The 17,275-nt window shown below is 42.0% G+C and overlaps 1 protein-coding gene across 2 annotated transcripts; it reads left to right on the forward strand.

Annotated features, from left to right (window-relative positions):
* The first annotated feature begins 1,582 nt into the window (after positions 1-1,582).
* On the forward strand, positions 1,583-17,041 carry LOC117407656 (myosin heavy chain, fast skeletal muscle-like). Of its 2 annotated transcripts, XM_059017654.1 has the most exons (41): positions 1,583-1,604; positions 2,792-2,841; positions 3,420-3,641; positions 3,746-3,889; positions 3,978-4,134; positions 4,410-4,437; positions 4,523-4,637; positions 4,729-4,821; positions 4,930-4,993; positions 5,087-5,185; positions 5,278-5,381; positions 5,465-5,603; positions 5,868-5,986; positions 6,077-6,226; positions 6,320-6,490; positions 6,583-6,892; positions 7,373-7,443; positions 7,779-7,866; positions 8,279-8,396; positions 8,507-8,630; positions 8,864-9,000; positions 9,399-9,654; positions 10,077-10,319; positions 10,410-10,586; positions 10,675-10,820; positions 11,276-11,366; positions 11,467-11,856; positions 11,972-12,098; positions 12,189-12,307; positions 12,437-12,633; positions 12,717-12,900; positions 13,027-13,192; positions 13,675-13,799; positions 13,902-14,210; positions 14,303-14,506; positions 14,602-14,727; positions 15,276-15,446; positions 15,531-15,635; positions 16,127-16,222; positions 16,333-16,467; positions 16,922-17,041. In XM_059017654.1, the coding sequence occupies exons 3-41, from the start codon at positions 3,438-3,440 to the stop codon at positions 16,940-16,942; spliced, it is 5,823 nt and encodes a 1,940-aa protein (XP_058873637.1). In that variant the 5' UTR covers positions 1,583-1,604; positions 2,792-2,841; positions 3,420-3,437; the 3' UTR covers positions 16,943-17,041. The 2 variants fall into 2 exon arrangements, with proteins under 2 accessions (XP_058873637.1, XP_058873638.1); XM_059017655.1 differs by lacking the exons at positions 2,792-2,841; positions 3,420-3,641 and having other exon boundaries at positions 1,592-1,604.
* Positions 17,042-17,275: the final 234 nt, after the last annotated feature.

Below are 17,275 nucleotides of genomic sequence, written 5' to 3' on the forward strand. Positions count from 1 at the left end.
ACTGAAACTAGGTGTATTTACTACAAAGCCTCCACTGCACACCAGCGCTCTGAAGCGCAATATTAAACGCATCTAGTGTGCAATGGATTGACGGACGACTTTTTCGGATGACTAAATGACCGAGCGGATCCAGTGTGCAAAGGCCTTACGTCAGAGAACAGAACAAAGAAAACTCTGAGGTAAGCAGTAGCAGTAACACTTTATTCAAAAGCCATCTGAGAAATCACCACGCAATCTCACTCAGCATGTTTTATATATATATATATATGCATCTACTAATAAAGTATAAAACTGACTAGAGAGTATGCAATGTTTAAATTAGACACAACAGATATGTGATGTCGTTGCTGATGTCATTGATGATGTCATATGTGATGTCAAGTGTAACAGCAAACCTTCACGTAAGGGTGCAGAGTCAAGGTTGCCTGGCTAACTTAACTTTGATTTCCTAAACTTTTGCAACAAAACCTTAACGTTACTTTAATGATGTACGTTTTCACCACTGAATATATATATATATATATATATATATATATATAGACAAATCTTAAGATTCACTGGTACATGTCTGAAGTAAACATGATAACGCGTTACTTCGGACATTACCCTGCAACAGCTGGCCCTGCTTTAGTGTGAAACTCATTTCTGCTTTTCATTATTGCTCTGCATTGTCTTAATGGGGAAGCTGCTGCACAATTCTATCATCTTCAGCAAATCCTCGAGTCTCCACACTGACGGGGTCTATATCTGCGCTCGCTGCTGACTCTGCAGTGTTCGATGCAGCACACCAGTTAGAGAAGAAATCTAAAATTGTTGTTTTTCTTTTCGACGTGACTCGAAACGTCGGCTCCGTACTTTAGCAGCAAAGTCTACATTTGTGTGTGTGTGTTTTTATTTTTTGTGGAGGCGGCACAGTTCACAAACACACTGTTATCAGCTTGCCATGGTAACCTCTTCAATTCTCGATTGCTTTTTTTATTTAAATTCTCTAAGTTTTTGTTGTCAAGACCCTTATTATAAACTTTTCTTAAGGTTTTCGCGGCGAGGTGTGTTAAAATGTATATAAAAAAAAACCCATAGTAAACTGCAATAAATGTATAGTATAACTGTGGAAAAAGCATGGAGGGGAAACTGCTAAAATACCTTGGTAGCATTGTATGAAAATCAAGATATAAATGTGTAAAAAGAAAGAAACCAATCAGTGTGCAAAATCATAATGGGAAACACAATTCAGACTCCCCGGTTACAGTGAAGGTCTGCAGGAGTTGTATGGCAGCCACAGTCCTGCAGACTTTAGTTGCAGTTTGATCCAATCTGACCAGTCTATCAAATCACATTCAAAGTCTATACATTGAGTTTGCTGACAGCAAGACAACATTAGGCACTGTAACTAGTTATACAACATCAGCACATGTCACTAATAGATTATGGAATGCCATATGCTAGCCTCCTGACAAAGTGGAACTGATATCTATAATGCAATATAGGAGCAAAGCTACATGACCAAATACAGCTGGCAGTTTTGCTGGAGTGGCAGAAAAGCTCCTGATAAAAGCAGAGCCCGAGCGAGCCTCCAGCACTAGTCCTAGAACATCCATACTCTGGTAAGTGTCTGGAGGGTAACTGTCTGTATCTGTTGAGCAGTGTTGAGGCTGTGCTGTTTCACTTTGGTTTAGTGCACAGATCGTTTGGGGTGTTTGTGCGGCCTGAAGCCTCTTGCACGAGATGACTTCTCTCTTATGAAAAATAAGAGACGTCCTCCGCGTGACGTATTGCCGTTCAGGCAGCTTTTTTGGTGCTGAGGCTTCCACATTCTAACTCCGTGCCTTTCTACTGTAAGCATTGTGCGTTTTTAGCGATGTTCTGTAACGAGAGCGATGGAAATGTTGCTTCATTCTGTGTGTGTTTAATGCTAGCTAGCTGTGCTGGTGTCAATAGCAACGATGAAACATATCTGCAGCACAGTAAAGAGTGAGTCAGATTAATCAGCTTTTCTATTGTACTTGTCCACTGATGTCGTTTTAAGTAGTAATGGAAGCGGCTGCATTGCAGTCTACTTTCAAGGCAGGGTGTGCAGGGGGAGTCACACAGTCAGGGGAGCGCAGGTGTGGCGTGCAGGGGGAGTCACACAGTCAGGGGAGCGCAGGGGTCCCCGAGTGTCTCCTCTGGTAAAGGCATGGCTGTGTAGTGTGCAGGGTGAGACACACAGTCAGGGGAGCGCAGGGGTCCCTGAGGGTCTCCTCTGGTAAAGGCACTATCACATGGTTTGCGGGGGAAGTCACACAGTCACAGGAGTATGACTCCCCTGCACACCACCCTGTGTCTTCAGATCTTCATTGGGATTCCACAAGGAGCCTCACATTGGTTCTGGCGCTCTAGTGAGTTAGGAGGCAAACCTGACAGAAACTGCTGAGGTCAAGCAGCGCCGGTAGAGCTGGTCTTTGTCCCCCAGGGGCAGATAGCTCACTGGCATCCACTCTCAAACTCCTGGCTGTAAAGAGAGGCGATTGGCTTGGGGATCAGAGGATATTTACTGACCTTCAGTCCTCCTGAGCTTTTGTGAGGAATTGCTGCAGTGAGGGGACATAATTGGACAGGGATGGACAATTAGGGAGTGAAATGTGATAAAATAATTGCACACTCTAAATTTTAAACCATTTCCAACCCATTCAGAAACATCTCCCTAACAATCAGGAGTCAGTATCAGCTATTAAATGCTTCCATTGCGCAGCATATGAGTCCAGCATGCCCTGCACAGAAATCACACGTATCTTCTTCATTTTGTTTGCAGTGTCGCCAATTCAAAAACCTTCCAGATTCCGGGATTTCTTGCTGAGGAAGGTAAGAATTATTTGTGATTCTTTTCTATTTGTATTTAACAGCAGGACTGAGTCTTTAAGTGAAGGTGTTTTAGGAAGCTACGGAACAGACTGGGAATCTTTTATTTAAGTATGTTATAACTTGTAGTGTGGAGATTAATGTAGAAGCTCTTCCCCTTAGTGAGTAAGCACACACTTCCCATGTCGCTAAAAGAAAAACAACTTTCTAAAACACTTTCTGCTTTCTCAACTGTGCTGCAAATCCCTGTAAAACTGATCCATGTTAAAATCTACAAGCAGCACAAAATCAGTTTCTAGCCTTTACGAGGTCTGCTTGAAGCATGAACACACTGAGTTCAGTTGTAAGTGATAGATGTATGTCAGGAAAGGTGCACAGTGTAACTGCACCACACTGTGTGCTGTGCTTGTAGCTCCTGTCCACTTCACGCTATGATTTAATAAAACACACTGCGTTTTGCACCTGATAATGGACCTGCTTGGGTTACAAACTGTGTATTCTGCATCTTTTCCGCTGTGAGCCTCTGTCCTGTATATTGATAATCTACATGTTTCGTTCACTGTGTGCATCACTTGTTCCAGCTGCAGTAATCTGCCATCATGAGTACGGACGCAGAGATGGAGATTTACGGGGCGGCGGCCATATACCTCCGGAAGCCCGAGAGGGAAAGAATTGAGTCGCAAAGCAGACCTTTCGACGCTAAAACCGCCTGTTTCGTGCCACACGCCACAGAGCTCTACGTCAAAGGCGTCATCCAGAGCAAAGAAGGGGGCAAAGCCACCGTCAAAACTGAAGCTGGGGAAGTAAGTCACAGCTTAGAAGTTGCGTTGCTGTTGAACGCTGTTTCGCTGTTCACAAGAACCACTTCCAAGCTGCTTTGCCGCTGCTAACTAACTTTCCTTTTCAGACCGTCACTGTTAAAGAGGACGATGTCTTGCCCATGAACCCCCCCAAGTACGATAAGATTGAGGACATGGCCATGATGACCCACCTCAATGAAGCCACTGTGCTGTATAACCTCAAAGAGCGTTTTGCAGCATGGATGATCTACGTGAGTGTGTTTGCACCGAGTAAATGAACACATTGAAAAGGTCCTTTTTATTATGACTCAACTGCATTTCATATGTTCACAATTTCAGACTTACTCCGGGCTGTTTTGCGCTACTGTGAATCCATACAAGTGGCTTCCAGTGTACGACCAGTCTTGTGTTGATGCATACAGAGGCAAGAAGCGTATGGAGGCTCCCCCACACATCTTCTCTGTCTCTGACAATGCCTATCAGTTCATGCTTACTGGTAGGTATTTCAAAATCAAGCCTATTATTTTTTTCTGGGGTAAATCCATTCAGCTCCTTCCATTTGTTTTTATATCTCATGCTTTTTGGTGTGGTAATGGATCTCATATTTCACAAACGCAATGAGTTATGAAGAGCATTTAATGCCAATATTGTGAAAGAAATGAAAATCTGATTTAGTGTGACCCCACATTGGATCTGTTGCTCATTAGTATCAGTTAAACTAAATAATAACTAAGAAACAATCTTTAATCAAATTCTTAATTCTGTTTACAGATCGTGAAAACCAGTCCGTCCTGATCACGTAAGTATGGATACAATTACAAACATTATTAAAACATAAACCTCTCCAGAAATATCATCTTAACATGTTTTTCTCTTTTACTCAGTGGAGAATCTGGTGCAGGAAAGACTGTGAACACCAAACGTGTCATCCAGTACTTTGCGACAATCGCAGTGGCTGGTGGTGACAAGAAGAAAGAGGCGGCTCCTGGAAAAATCCAGGTTGGAAACTATTGTAATTGACATTAAATAGTATGGAGCATTCAACTGGTTCCAGTTCCATTAACTAACCCTAGGCTTGTGTCTTATACAGGGAACCCTGGAGGATCAGATTATTTCAGCTAACCCTCTCCTGGAAGCTTTTGGTAATGCCAAAACTGTGAGAAATGACAACTCGTCTCGCTTTGTAAGTGACAACGCTTTTGTTTCCATTATATTACTGCACGTTTGGAATTTCTTAAACCATTAACAGTGTATTAGCATACTGACGTGATTTCATTTTATTTTCATTCAGGGTAAATTTATCAGAATTCACTTCGGAGCCACAGGAAAACTGGCCTCCGCTGACATTGAGACCTGTAAGTTTCTTTTTTCTGCTGTAGTATCTCTTTTCCATCTGTGTCTTGTTTAAAGACATTTACAATTCTGACTGTAATACTTATTCATCACAGACTTGCTGGAAAAATCCAGAGTCACGTTTCAGCTGAAAGAAGAAAGGAGCTACCATATCTTCTATCAGATCATGACCAACCACAAGCCAGAACTTATTGGTAGGTGAAACTAAATCACTCTGTTAACAGGTTGATTGATGTCTCTGTGCTGAAATATTCTACTATGCGTTTGCTGCTGTTCTTCCTTCCAGACATGCTTCTCATTACCACCAACCCCTATGATTTCCCTATGATCAGTCAAGGGCAGATCACCGTCGCCAGCATTGACGACAAAGAGGAGTTAATGGCCACAGACGTAAGTTCCATTGATTAGCTTCCTTTAATGATTTTGTTACCCTTTTTGGTGTTGATGCGCCTCATGTTGTTTTTGCTATCCAGTCTGCCATTGACATTCTTGGGTTCAACAATGAAGAGAAATTGGGCATCTACAAAATCACTGGTGCGGTGATGCACTACGGTAACATGAAGTTCAAGCAGAAGCAGCGTGAGGAGCAGGCTGAACCAGACGGCACTGAAGGTAACTGATTTACAAGCACCTCTCGTATAAGCAGCTAACAAGACATGAAAGGCAGCCTTGCGAGACGCTATTGTGAGAGCCTGCAGAAATCATGCAGAGATAGCGCCATTGCTTTTGCATTACTGTTGAGAATCAGACATTAGATGAACACGCATTGTTTCTCAAGACATGCAAATCTCCTACTAAGCTATTCTATCGATTACAACCAGTTTACACATCCAAGATTACCAGGAGTCGTAAACAAGATGTTGTGTTTGGTTTCAGTGGCTGACAAAGTCAGTTATCTGTTGGGACTGAACTCCGCCGACTTGCTGAAAGCCTTGTGCTACCCGAGAGTGAAAGTGGGGAATGAGTATGTGACCAAGGGGCAGACTGTCCCCCAGGTAATGTGTTTGCTCTCAACCTCCATGCACATTGCACACAATTCAACAGAATAATATTTTCATTTAACACAACCTCTATTATCTCATTAGGTCAATAACGCTGTTGGCGCTCTGTCCAAATCTGTCTATGAGAAACTGTTCTTGTGGATGGTTATCCGTATCAACGAGATGTTGGCTACAAAGCAGCCAAGACAATTCTACATTGGAGTCCTGGATATTGCAGGATTCGAGATCTTTGATGTAAGTTGGAGGATTTCTGTATCGTCATTTCCGTACTACACACAGCGTTATTTATTGTTGGGATTTCATATATATTTTTTTGTATATATTTAGTTCAACAGCTTGGAGCAGCTGTGCATCAACTTCACCAATGAAAAACTGCAACAGTTCTTCAATCATACCATGTTTGTACTGGAACAAGAAGAGTACAAGAAAGAAGGGATCATTTGGGAGTTCATTGACTTCGGTATGGACTTGGCTGCTTGCATTGAGCTTATTGAAAAGGTACGTCAGTGACGCTGTTAATAAATTCAACGCTCTCGTCACTGTCTCTGTCGTTTTTCTCTTTCTAAAATTCACATCTTTGTTTCCACTAGCCAATGGGCATCTTCTCCATCCTTGAAGAGGAGTGCATGTTCCCCAAGGCCTCAGACACTTCCTTCAAGAACAAGCTGTACGACCAGCACCTTGGCAAGAACAACGCCTTCCAGAAACCGAAACCGGGCAAAGGCAAAGTTGAGGCCCACTTCTCCCTGGTGCACTATGCTGGCACTGTGGACTACAACGTCGGCGGCTGGCTGGACAAGAACAAGGACCCACTGAACGAAACTGTATTGGGGCTGTACGTGAAATCATCCGTGAAGCTCCTGGCCTTCCTTTATGCCAGTAGCGCAGCACCAGCCGCAGGTAAGGTTGTAAGGGTGTGGAAGCAACTATAATCATCGTCTCTATTTACTTTAGTTAAATCATGTTATTAATGATACTTGACAACAGTGAGTAAGTTTAATTCAAACTTATTTATTAAGCTTACATTATTGAAGGATTAGCATTCGAAGATTATTAGTAATACAGAAATAAACAGTTATTGCGATTGTGGGGTAGATGTAAGTATAGGCAATATGCAAATAAATTGTCGCACTTGCAGAGTTTGGAGTACAGAGCGCAGTAGTCGCTGTATGACGTTTGTGGAGCACGAAAATACAAACCAAAAAAAATATGTCAGAGGAATGGCAGCAAAGTTCTCTTGACGCATAGAAAAGAAAAGAAAAGTTTCCAATGGTTTTCATTTTATACACACATTGCTATTGAGGGCTAAGGGAGGGGTTCAACCTGCTTCATACTGATTGTACTTCACCTGTCTGAGGTTTTGCTCTTTTGCATTTAAAGATGCTGGAGGCGCGAAGAAGGGTGGCAAGAAGAAGGGTGGCTCCTTCCAGACTGTGTCTGGACTCTTCAGGGTATGTGTTCCTGCTTCACCTTTTTGTACTCCACTTGCATCAAATGCATTTGCTAGTTTTGCAACATATTTGGTCAGTTTATGGCGATGGTACGCTGATACGGCAGTAAATATGTCAGCGTCCTGGATCTTTGAAAACACTCCATGTGAAAGTTCACTGGCATTGATTGGTACTCAGTTGTAGAGTTGAGAGAAGGGCAGCTTGTCCTGCTTTGATTTATTTAATACCTGACGATGAATACTGGGAGAATCCGAGTATCGCCCTGAATCTGTACTACGTGTCGTTTATGAATTGAAAAATGTGAAATCAATCTTCCAATGTTCATCATGCTACAGGAGAATCTGAACAAACTGATGTCCAACTTGAGGAGCACTCACCCTCACTTTGTGCGCTGCTTGATTCCCAACGAGTCAAAGACTCCAGGTACTTATGATGTTATAGCGCGTGAGACTCTTCATTTTGACGCTCATTCCTGACACATGTCTAACTGCAATCACAGGTATTTCGGGCTGTGTTCAAAGGTTTGAAGGTTTGTTCGCTAGTCAGCAATTCAAAAGGTAATTTTAAACCTTCGAAAGTTCATCAGACGGTATTTGGAACAATAACAAGACACAAGACAAGTATTTTATTTATTCAGCCGATAATCATGATTATCGTGTTAATTGACAGCCGATAATCGAGAACAGAAAATTGCTTTATCGTCTAACACTTCCATATATGCATGAGTATCACAAACAACATCAATTACGTGTACATAAATGACGTGGCTTTTTATTTGTATTTAAATTATAAAAACATGATTACTGTTCTATATAACATGTACCCTTCTTTACAGCCCTTATGGAAAATCATTTGGTTATCCACCAGCTGAGATGTAACGGTGTGCTGGAAGGTATCAGAATTTGTACAAAGGGATTCCCAAGCAGAATCTTGTATGGTGACTTCAAGCAAAGGTATCAACACCTCAGAGTTTCCCTCTCATGAATGCTTTTTCATTCTTTTACATTTCTCTGTGCAGCTATTCAAAGTGTATAATGACATGTATTCACTATTTCTGACATAGATACAAAGTATTAAATGCAAGTGTCATCCCTGATGGTCAGTTCATGGACAATAAGAAAGCATCAGAGAAGCTTTTGGGATCCATTGATATAAATCACGACGAGTATAAATTTGGGCACACCAAGGTTAGTCTACATAAATATGTCTTTAAAATTAGCATCACCTTGAAAATGTTATTGAACAGTAAAAATGAATTTAAATGCTAATGTAAACCACATTATACTTATGAAAGTCAATCATTTTCAAGATAGAGACTCTTTGTTTATTGTTACATGATTAAGTGAACTCTGTTCCCCTAGTCTAATGGTGTGCCATGCGAAGACAAAAGCCTATTTTACCGTGAATCTCTTGAATTCAGGTGTTCTTTAAAGCTGGTCTGCTGGGTGTACTTGAGGAGATGCGAGATGAAAAGTTAGCCAAACTCGTGACCATCACGCAGGCTCTGGCTCGTGGCTTCCTGATGAGAAAGGAATTCGTAAAGATGATGGAAAGAAGGTGATAAAGAAATACCAAACCATCTGAAGCGACTTTAATATACTGCAATAGCTAAAAGATGTCATTTTTATAAATCTAACACACAAGTTATACTGCTATATATGTTATACAGTTCACTTCATGTGGTTTTAATGTCATGTTTCTGCTCTGTACTTTTAATCAATATTCATATTTCATAAACATTTCATAAACTTTGTTTAATGTTGCTATGGATAAAATGCAAAAAGACTTTGAGATTTGATTCCCCAGCACATAGTGATTTTTTTTTTAGAAATATATATTATAGTTATGGAAACGTTTCAAGATTCACATATAAGATTGTTCCGCTATTGTGAGTTAAATAGATTTTTATAAAAAGGATCATATATAATTTGTGTTCTTTTGTTCATGTATTATAGGGAAGCTCTTTTCACCATCCAGTACAACATTCGTTCATTCATGAATGTGAAACACTGGCCGTGGATGAAGCTCTACTTCAAGATCAAGCCACTCCTGAAGAGCGCCGAATCCGAAAAGGAAATGGCCAACATGAAGGAAGAATTCGAAAAGTGCAAAGAAAATCTGGCCAAGTCAGAAGCAAAATGCAAGTCACTGGAGGAGAAAATGGTTTCTGTGGTGCAGGAAAAGAATGACCTGCTGCTTCAAGTCCAGTCGGTACGTATCCATTCTTCATTACTATGGCTTATTGTCCTTTCAATTGCTTTATCTCATGTGGTGGACACTGCCTAGACGTGAGAGATTCATGATTCATGATTCTTTTTGCCATATTTCTGTACCGCCTCCTTCTGGACCAAACCAGCATATAAAATGAATAAACCAGAGCAAGGACCCATTTCCACTGGGGTTACGTGATCATTTCAGAAACACCACCAACACAAATCTAATGCAAAACCCTGAAAGCATATTGTTATTGAACTACAGCATCTCAAAGACATTCCTAGGGACTCATTAATAATAAGTGAGCTTTCAAATATTCTGGTCATTTCCCCCCTCATGCAGAAAGTGTCGACTTTATTGGATAAACATTTCAATCCCTGTACGTTTATTAAAATTATACTTTTACAATGCGTTTGCAGGAAGGTGAAAGCCTCTCTGATGCTGAAGAAAGATGCGAGGCGCTTATCAAAAGCAAGATCCAGCTCGAGGCAAAACTTAAAGAGACAACGGAGAGACTGGAAGATGAGGAGGAAATGAACTCTGAGCTGACTGCCAAGAAGAGGAAACTGGAAGACGAGTGCTCTGAGCTCAAGAAGGACATCGACGACCTCGAGCTCACACTGGCCAAAGTGGAGAAGGAGAAGCACGCCACAGAAAATAAGGTGAGGATTTTAACAAGAGACATGCAATTACTTATTAAAAAACTGAACACAAACAAATCCATTGGTTTTGTTTCTAACCCTTTTATATAGGTTAAAAACCTTACTGAAGAAATGGCTACTCAGGATGAAAGTCTTGCAAAATTAATCAAGGAAAAGAAAGCCCTCCAAGAGGCACACCAACAGACCCTTGATGACCTGCAAGCAGAGGAGGACAAAGTCAACACTCTGACCAAAGCAAAGACTAAGCTGGAACAACAAGTGGACGATGTGAGTGAAGCAGACCAAGCAGACTTTCAAGGGGTTTAACTTCATCAAATACAATCATATCATATCATTGGCTTTTCCTTTTGTGTAGCTTGAAGGTTCACTGGAGCAAGAAAAGAAACTCCGTATGGACCTTGAGAGAGCCAAGAGAAAGCTTGAGGGAGATCTGAAGCTAGCCCAGGAATCCATAATGGATCTGGAAAACGACAAGCAGCAATCAGATGAGAAGATAAAGAAGTAAGACTACTATATAGAAAGAAATGTAGATTGAAATGTGTAGATTTAACAAGCAAACAAAATAACTAAATGAACATAAGGATCTACGTTGGAGACAATACTGGGACTAATTTGGCCCCCCTTTGATTCATAAAACCATATATTAATAATGCAGGTCATGTTATATAAGAACATAAGACAATTTAGAAAAAAGAGAAAACTATTCAGTCCACCAAAGATTGTATGGTTCCTAGCAGCAGGTTGATCTCCAAAACGTTGATCAAGTTGGGTCTTAAAGGGTGGTTCAGCATTAGCTATTGTATGTGTTCATGTTAGAAAAAATGTATTCTTGCCAGAGGTGGGATTTGAACTCCTCAATAGGAGACTGCAACCTGAATACAGCGCCTACGACCGCTAGACTGTACTTATACTACTGAGGCTCAATTCATTCCATATCAATTCTTTGAACTTTCCAGGAAGGACTTTGAAACAAGCCAGCTGCTTAGCAAAATTGAGGATGAACAAGCTGTGGGTGCTCAACTTCAAAAGAAGATTAAGGAGCTCCAGGTATTGTGGGGAAATCAAACTCTTTGAATTCACAGAAAATAACTGATCACAGATGTTTGATTCCAGATGAGAAATGTTTCCATTTTGTTCCATTTTCTAGGCGCGCATCGAAGAGCTTGAAGAAGAAATCGAAGCCGAACGAGCTGCTCGGGCAAAGATTGAAAAGCAGAGAGCTGATCTTTCCAGGGAACTTGAAGAGATCAGTGAAAGGCTTGAGGAAGCTGGTGGTGCAACTTCAGCTCAGATTGAAATGAACAAGAAACGTGAAGCTGAGTTTCAGAAGCTCAGACGTGACCTGGAGGAGTCCACTCTGCAGCATGAAGCTACTGCAGCTGCTCTTCGCAAAAAGCAAGCCGACAGCGTGGCGGAACTGGGAGAACAGATCGACAACCTCCAGCGTGTGAAACAGAAGCTCGAGAAGGAAAAGAGTGAATTGAAAATGGAACTCGATGACCTCTCCAGCAACATGGAATCTGTAGCCAAAACCAAGGTACAGTGAACAGCGGATGTATGTATGCATGTATGTGTGTGTGTGTGTGTCCTCTCAGGACAAGCCTATAGGATTGTGTTCATGTACACTAATCCTTTTCATCTTTTAACTAAAGGCTAACCTGGAAAAGATGTGCCGTTCTCTGGAGGACCAGCACAGTGAGATTAAGACCAAGAACGACGAGAACGTGCGTCAGATCAATGACATCAGTGGGCAAAAAGCACGTCTTCTGACAGAGAACGGTAAGCTGGTACCTGCTGCCTGATGCAATTGAATTGACAGCACAGTAGAAGAAAGAGCGTCCTTGAAAACTCTCAATGCTTCTGTTTCAGGTGAATTCTCTCGCCAGCTGGAAGAGAAGGAAGCTTTAGTTTCTCAGCTGACGAGGGGCAAACAGGCTTTCACTCAGCAAATTGAGGAGCTCAAGAGGCAGCTGGAGGAAGAATCAAAAGTAATACTGCCATTATTATTATTATTATTATTATTATTATTATTATTATTATTATTATTATTTATTTCGAAATAAGTCGTCTTTGGCATTGCATGTTTTTTATTATAATATTCTTGTCATTCTTTAAAGGCCAAGAGTGCCCTGGCTCATAGTGTGCAATCTGCCCGCCATGACTGTGACCTGCTTCGTGAGCAATTTGAGGAGGAGCAGGAAGCCAAGGCTGAGCTGCAGCGTGCAATGTCCAAGGCTAACAGTGAGGTGGCTCAGTGGAGAACCAAATACGAAACTGATGCTATCCAGCGCACGGAGGAGCTTGAAGAAGCAAAGTAAATAACCACGCTTTACTTCACATACATTTCAGTGCGTTCATTCTCTGCTCCCTTTTCTAAACACAAACACTCATTCCCAGGAAAAAGCTGGTACAGCGCCTTCAAGATGCTGAAGAACACATTGAGGCTGTGAACTCAAAGTCTGCCTCTCTGGAGAAAACCAAACAGAGGCTCCAGGGTGAAGTGGAAGATCTCATGGTTGACGTAGAAAGAGCAAATGCACAAGCCTCTGCTCTCGACAAGAAGCAGAGAAACTTCGACAAGGTACGCAAAAGATGGTTGTTCAAAAAACAGACTAATACAGGGCATCTGGTAGAAATATTGCTGTCTGGCTCAAAGTTAGTAACAAAGAGACATCTTGGTGTATATTTATGAGCTGTATTGTTTCAGGTTCTTGCTGAGTGGAAGCAGAAGTTTGAAGAAGGCCAGGCAGAGCTGGAAGCTGCACAGAAAGAGGCTCGCTCTCTCGGCACTGAGCTCTTCAAATTGAAGAACTCCTATGAAGAATCTTTGGACCAACTGGAAACCCTTAAGCGGGAGAACAAGAACTTACAGCGTGAGTCCCGACTTCAACACCCTGTTCACACTCAGATACGGGTTCATTCACTCATCTCGTGCTCACATTGGTTTTGTAAAGTCAACCATTTTGTCCGGTCTCTGTAAATGTTTCTGACACCAAGGGTCAACGACAGAATTGGGCAGAAATGTGGCAAATGTAATGTAAACAAATGTAAAATTTTATATGCCAGTAATAAAAATGTATAGCACTAATTATAATACAATCTCTGTGTGATACACTGCAGTGAGAGCCAACGACAAGGTAAAAGTGGAAGAAACCAAGTGAAGCAGACAAAGGTTTCGGCTAGTGTCTTCTTCAGTGCACTAATGCAATTCTGACTGTGCATTCTGAATCATGGAGGAGCAACATTTGAATCTGTTGTCTCTAAGCCTGCAGTGGGATGCTGTGAATGAAAAGCGCCCGGTTATTGTTGCATTCCAATTCTAACCATGTTTCTCATCTTCTTCTTCGTCTTGTAGAGGAGATCTCTGATCTGACTGAACAGATTGGTGAGGGTGGGAAGGCTATTCATGAGCTGGAGAAGTCAAAGAAGCAGACTGAAACTGAAAAGTCAGAAATCCAAACCGCCTTGGAAGAGGCAGAGGTAATTCTTTAGAAACACACACCTTCTCATCTCCATGGCCATTATCTCTATACTATGTTAAGTTTCCTCTCTATCTTTCTCTTTGAATCTTTAATAAAACAGGCTACACTGGAGCACGAGGAGTCCAAGATTCTCCGTGTCCAGCTGGAGCTGAACCAGGTGAAATCTGAGGTTGACAGAAAGATCGCTGAGAAAGACGAGGAGCTGGAACAGCTGAAGAGAAACAGTCAGAGAGTGGTGGACTCCATGCAGAGCACTCTCGACTCTGAAGTTAGGAGCCGCAACGATGCCCTGAGAGTGAAGAAGAAGATGGAGGGAGACCTGAATGAAATGGAAATTCAGCTGAGTCACGCCAACCGCCAAGCAGCTGAATCTCAGAAACAACTGAGGAACGTCCAAGGACAACTCAAGGTAGGGAGACTTTCTTTTGAGGGCTAGTGTCACACATTTCACTTGTGACCAGATCTTCCTAATTGTCTTACTGGTTTTTATTTTCTATCCAGGATGCCCAACTGCACCTTGACGATGCTGTCCGAGGACAGGAAGACACGAAGGAACAGCTCGCCATGGTGGAACGCAGGAACACCCTGATGCAGGCTGAAATTGAAGAGATGAGGGCTGCCCTGGAACAGATAGAGAGAGGCCGCAAAGTGGCTGAACAGGAGCTCATTGACGCCAGCGAGCGTGTGCAGCTCCTGCACACCCAGGTCCGAAGGAATTCCTGCGTTGGTGTTGTTTTTTATTCTTGTTTTAAATGATGTTCATGAGCTTTTGGGAGCTGACAGTCTTTATCTTGTTACAGAACACCAGTCTCATCAACACCAAGAAGAAGCTCGAGTCTGATGTTAGCCAGCTGCAGAGCGAAGTAGATGACACCATCCAGGAAGCAAGAAACGCAGAAGAAAAAGCCAAGAAAGCCATTACTGACGTGAGTCTTTTTTATGGGTAATGATAGATGCTATTGGATTGGGGGCTGTGTGTTTAAACACCTGTTACTTAACATTCACCTTGCAAGCTGTGGAGGTTTCGCTTGCTCCAGTTCAAAACCTACATTCAAACCAATGTGGTGTGCAGGGATGAGGCTCTCCACCACTGAGCAATTGATGTTCAATCAGTTCAGCATTAACGGCCAACCGCAAGAGACAGTTAGGTGTCCCAACCTAAATACGAGGCCACTTAAACAATGACAAGGACATTTTCTACAGTTAATGACAGCTGCACAGGACATTAATGCTATTATATGAATGAAAAGATTTTTAAATGTTTTTAGTTTCCGTACTTGATAATTTAGGCTGCTTGACATTTATGAGTTTCACGATTCTAAAGCCCTCTTAGCTTTTAGATGCCATCTACCTGTGGGACAATTACCGCTCTACTCAGAACCTGTCTGGCTGAGACATGCCGTGAGGCTCACAGTTACAATTTCCCCACTTCTATTGCTGCTCCAGCTCTAAATGTCTTCCCTTCAACTACCAGGCTGCCATGATGGCAGAGGAGCTCAAGAAGGAGCAGGACACCAGCTCTCACCTGGAGAGGATGAAGAAGAACCTGGAACAGACAGTGAAGGACCTGACCCACCGTCTGGATGAGGCTGAGCAGCTGGCCATGAAGGGTGGAAAGAAACAGCTCCAGAAACTGGAGACCAGGGTGAGCTGAACATCTGGAGAAGTACTTTGCAGGTCCAAACTTGGGTGACTATTTGGAATAACTTGGAATGCTTTGACTTTCCAGGTGCGCGAGCTGGAGAACGAGCTTGAAGCTGAGCAGAGACGTGGCATCGATGCGGTTAAAGGAGTCCGCAAATACGAGAGAAGAGTCAAGGAGCTCAGCTACCAGGTACAGTGAAGCCTTCAGCATTGCAGCATTGGGCTTAGACATTGAAAACATATTGGGGGTTATTGAAGGTACAGAGAAGGGCAACTAGGCTGATCCCAGGACTTAATGGAATGGGTGATGAGGACAAGTGTAAAGAATGAAATCTCTTCAGGTGAAGAAGTAAGAGCTAAAACTCTGGGATCATAAGGAAGGGACGAGCCTTGTTGGGTCAAATGGACTCTTCTCGCTCCCAAACTGTCCTTATGTTTTTATAATGTTACATTTTCATAAACCCCTTTTCCTTGTTAGGTTCTTGAAAATTACAATAAAAAGAAACAGCAAGTTATCACACTAAAAAGTATGGAATTTATTTTTCTGTCCAGAATATGAATATATTGCTGCCTGTACAATTTATGAATGTATTGAGTCTGATCGCTCTGAATGTGCTCTATTGCAGCGTTAAGTTTAGTAATTGGTCACGTGAGTTATTATTGTGATTTATTTCATCGCAGGGTGAAGAAGACAAAAAGAATGTGGCCAGACTCCAGGATCTGGTTGATAAGCTGCAGCTGAAAGTGAAGGCTTACAAGAGGCAGGCTGAGGAAGCTGTAAGTGACCCTTGAGATCTGAAACTCCATGTTTTCTGAAGCACCGCTTTTCTTTCACTCTTGTATTGGAACCCATTTGTGTAACCCTGTGTCTCGCGCTTCCCTTTCAGGAGGAACAAGCCAACACCCACCTGGCTAAGTTCAGGAAGGTGCAGCACGAGCTTGAGGAGTCTGAGGAGCGCGCTGATATCGCTGAGTCCCAGGTCAACAAGCTGAGGACCAAGAGCCGCGAGCTGGGAGCCAAGGTGACTTAAAAGATTAAATCCAGCACAGTTCCCTTTACTGCAAGGCATTTGAACTGGTCTCAGTTAAGCATTTGCCAGGAGAGCATTGGTGTTCCTCCTGAGCAACGCTCTGATCTTTGTGAAAGCATTTTACTGATTTTAAGGAACTTCAGTGCAGTGATAGAGATTTTGGACAGGATTTCAGAAGCAGCGTTATATATTTCTAATTACAAATGTTGGACAATATAGTAACATATCTCTCATATTCTATACTAGAGGTAGATCTTATTAATGCTTCGGTATGTGTATTAATTCAATGTAGTGTTTTGTTTTAAATGTTGGTGAGATAAAGCAGGGTGGTCTGTTTTATTTTCAAGCATGATTTTTTTTTTTTTAAACAGTTAAAGAGTAAAGCTGTGTTTGTCTCACAGTGTTCACAGTGACTAATCGTGAATTCATTTCTTTGTTTCTAAAGGGAAAGGAAGCCGAAGAATAGAGGACTCGACGACTTGAACCAGAGATTCATATAATATGAAATCTGCTAAATAGTCACTGTAGGATTATTGAAAAATAAATAGACTTCATTTGCATCCTCTCCCTGTGTCTTGGTGTTTTTCATCTTTCCTGACAATGCTAGTCTTAACACTGATGTAAAAAATCCAGAGGTACCATAACTTGATCATAATGATGGCATGAAGCCCTTGCAGGGAATGAAGCGATAAGACTTGGTGTTCACGGAAATAGACAGGAATATACAAACTACCCCACAACCATCACTGAGACAGACGAAAATATACAAACTAACCCACGACCAACCATCACTGGGAAT

Source organism: Acipenser ruthenus, chromosome 57, assembly GCF_902713425.1.
Source record: "Acipenser ruthenus chromosome 57, fAciRut3.2 maternal haplotype, whole genome shotgun sequence".
Taxonomy (NCBI): Eukaryota; Metazoa; Chordata; class Actinopteri; order Acipenseriformes; family Acipenseridae; genus Acipenser; species Acipenser ruthenus.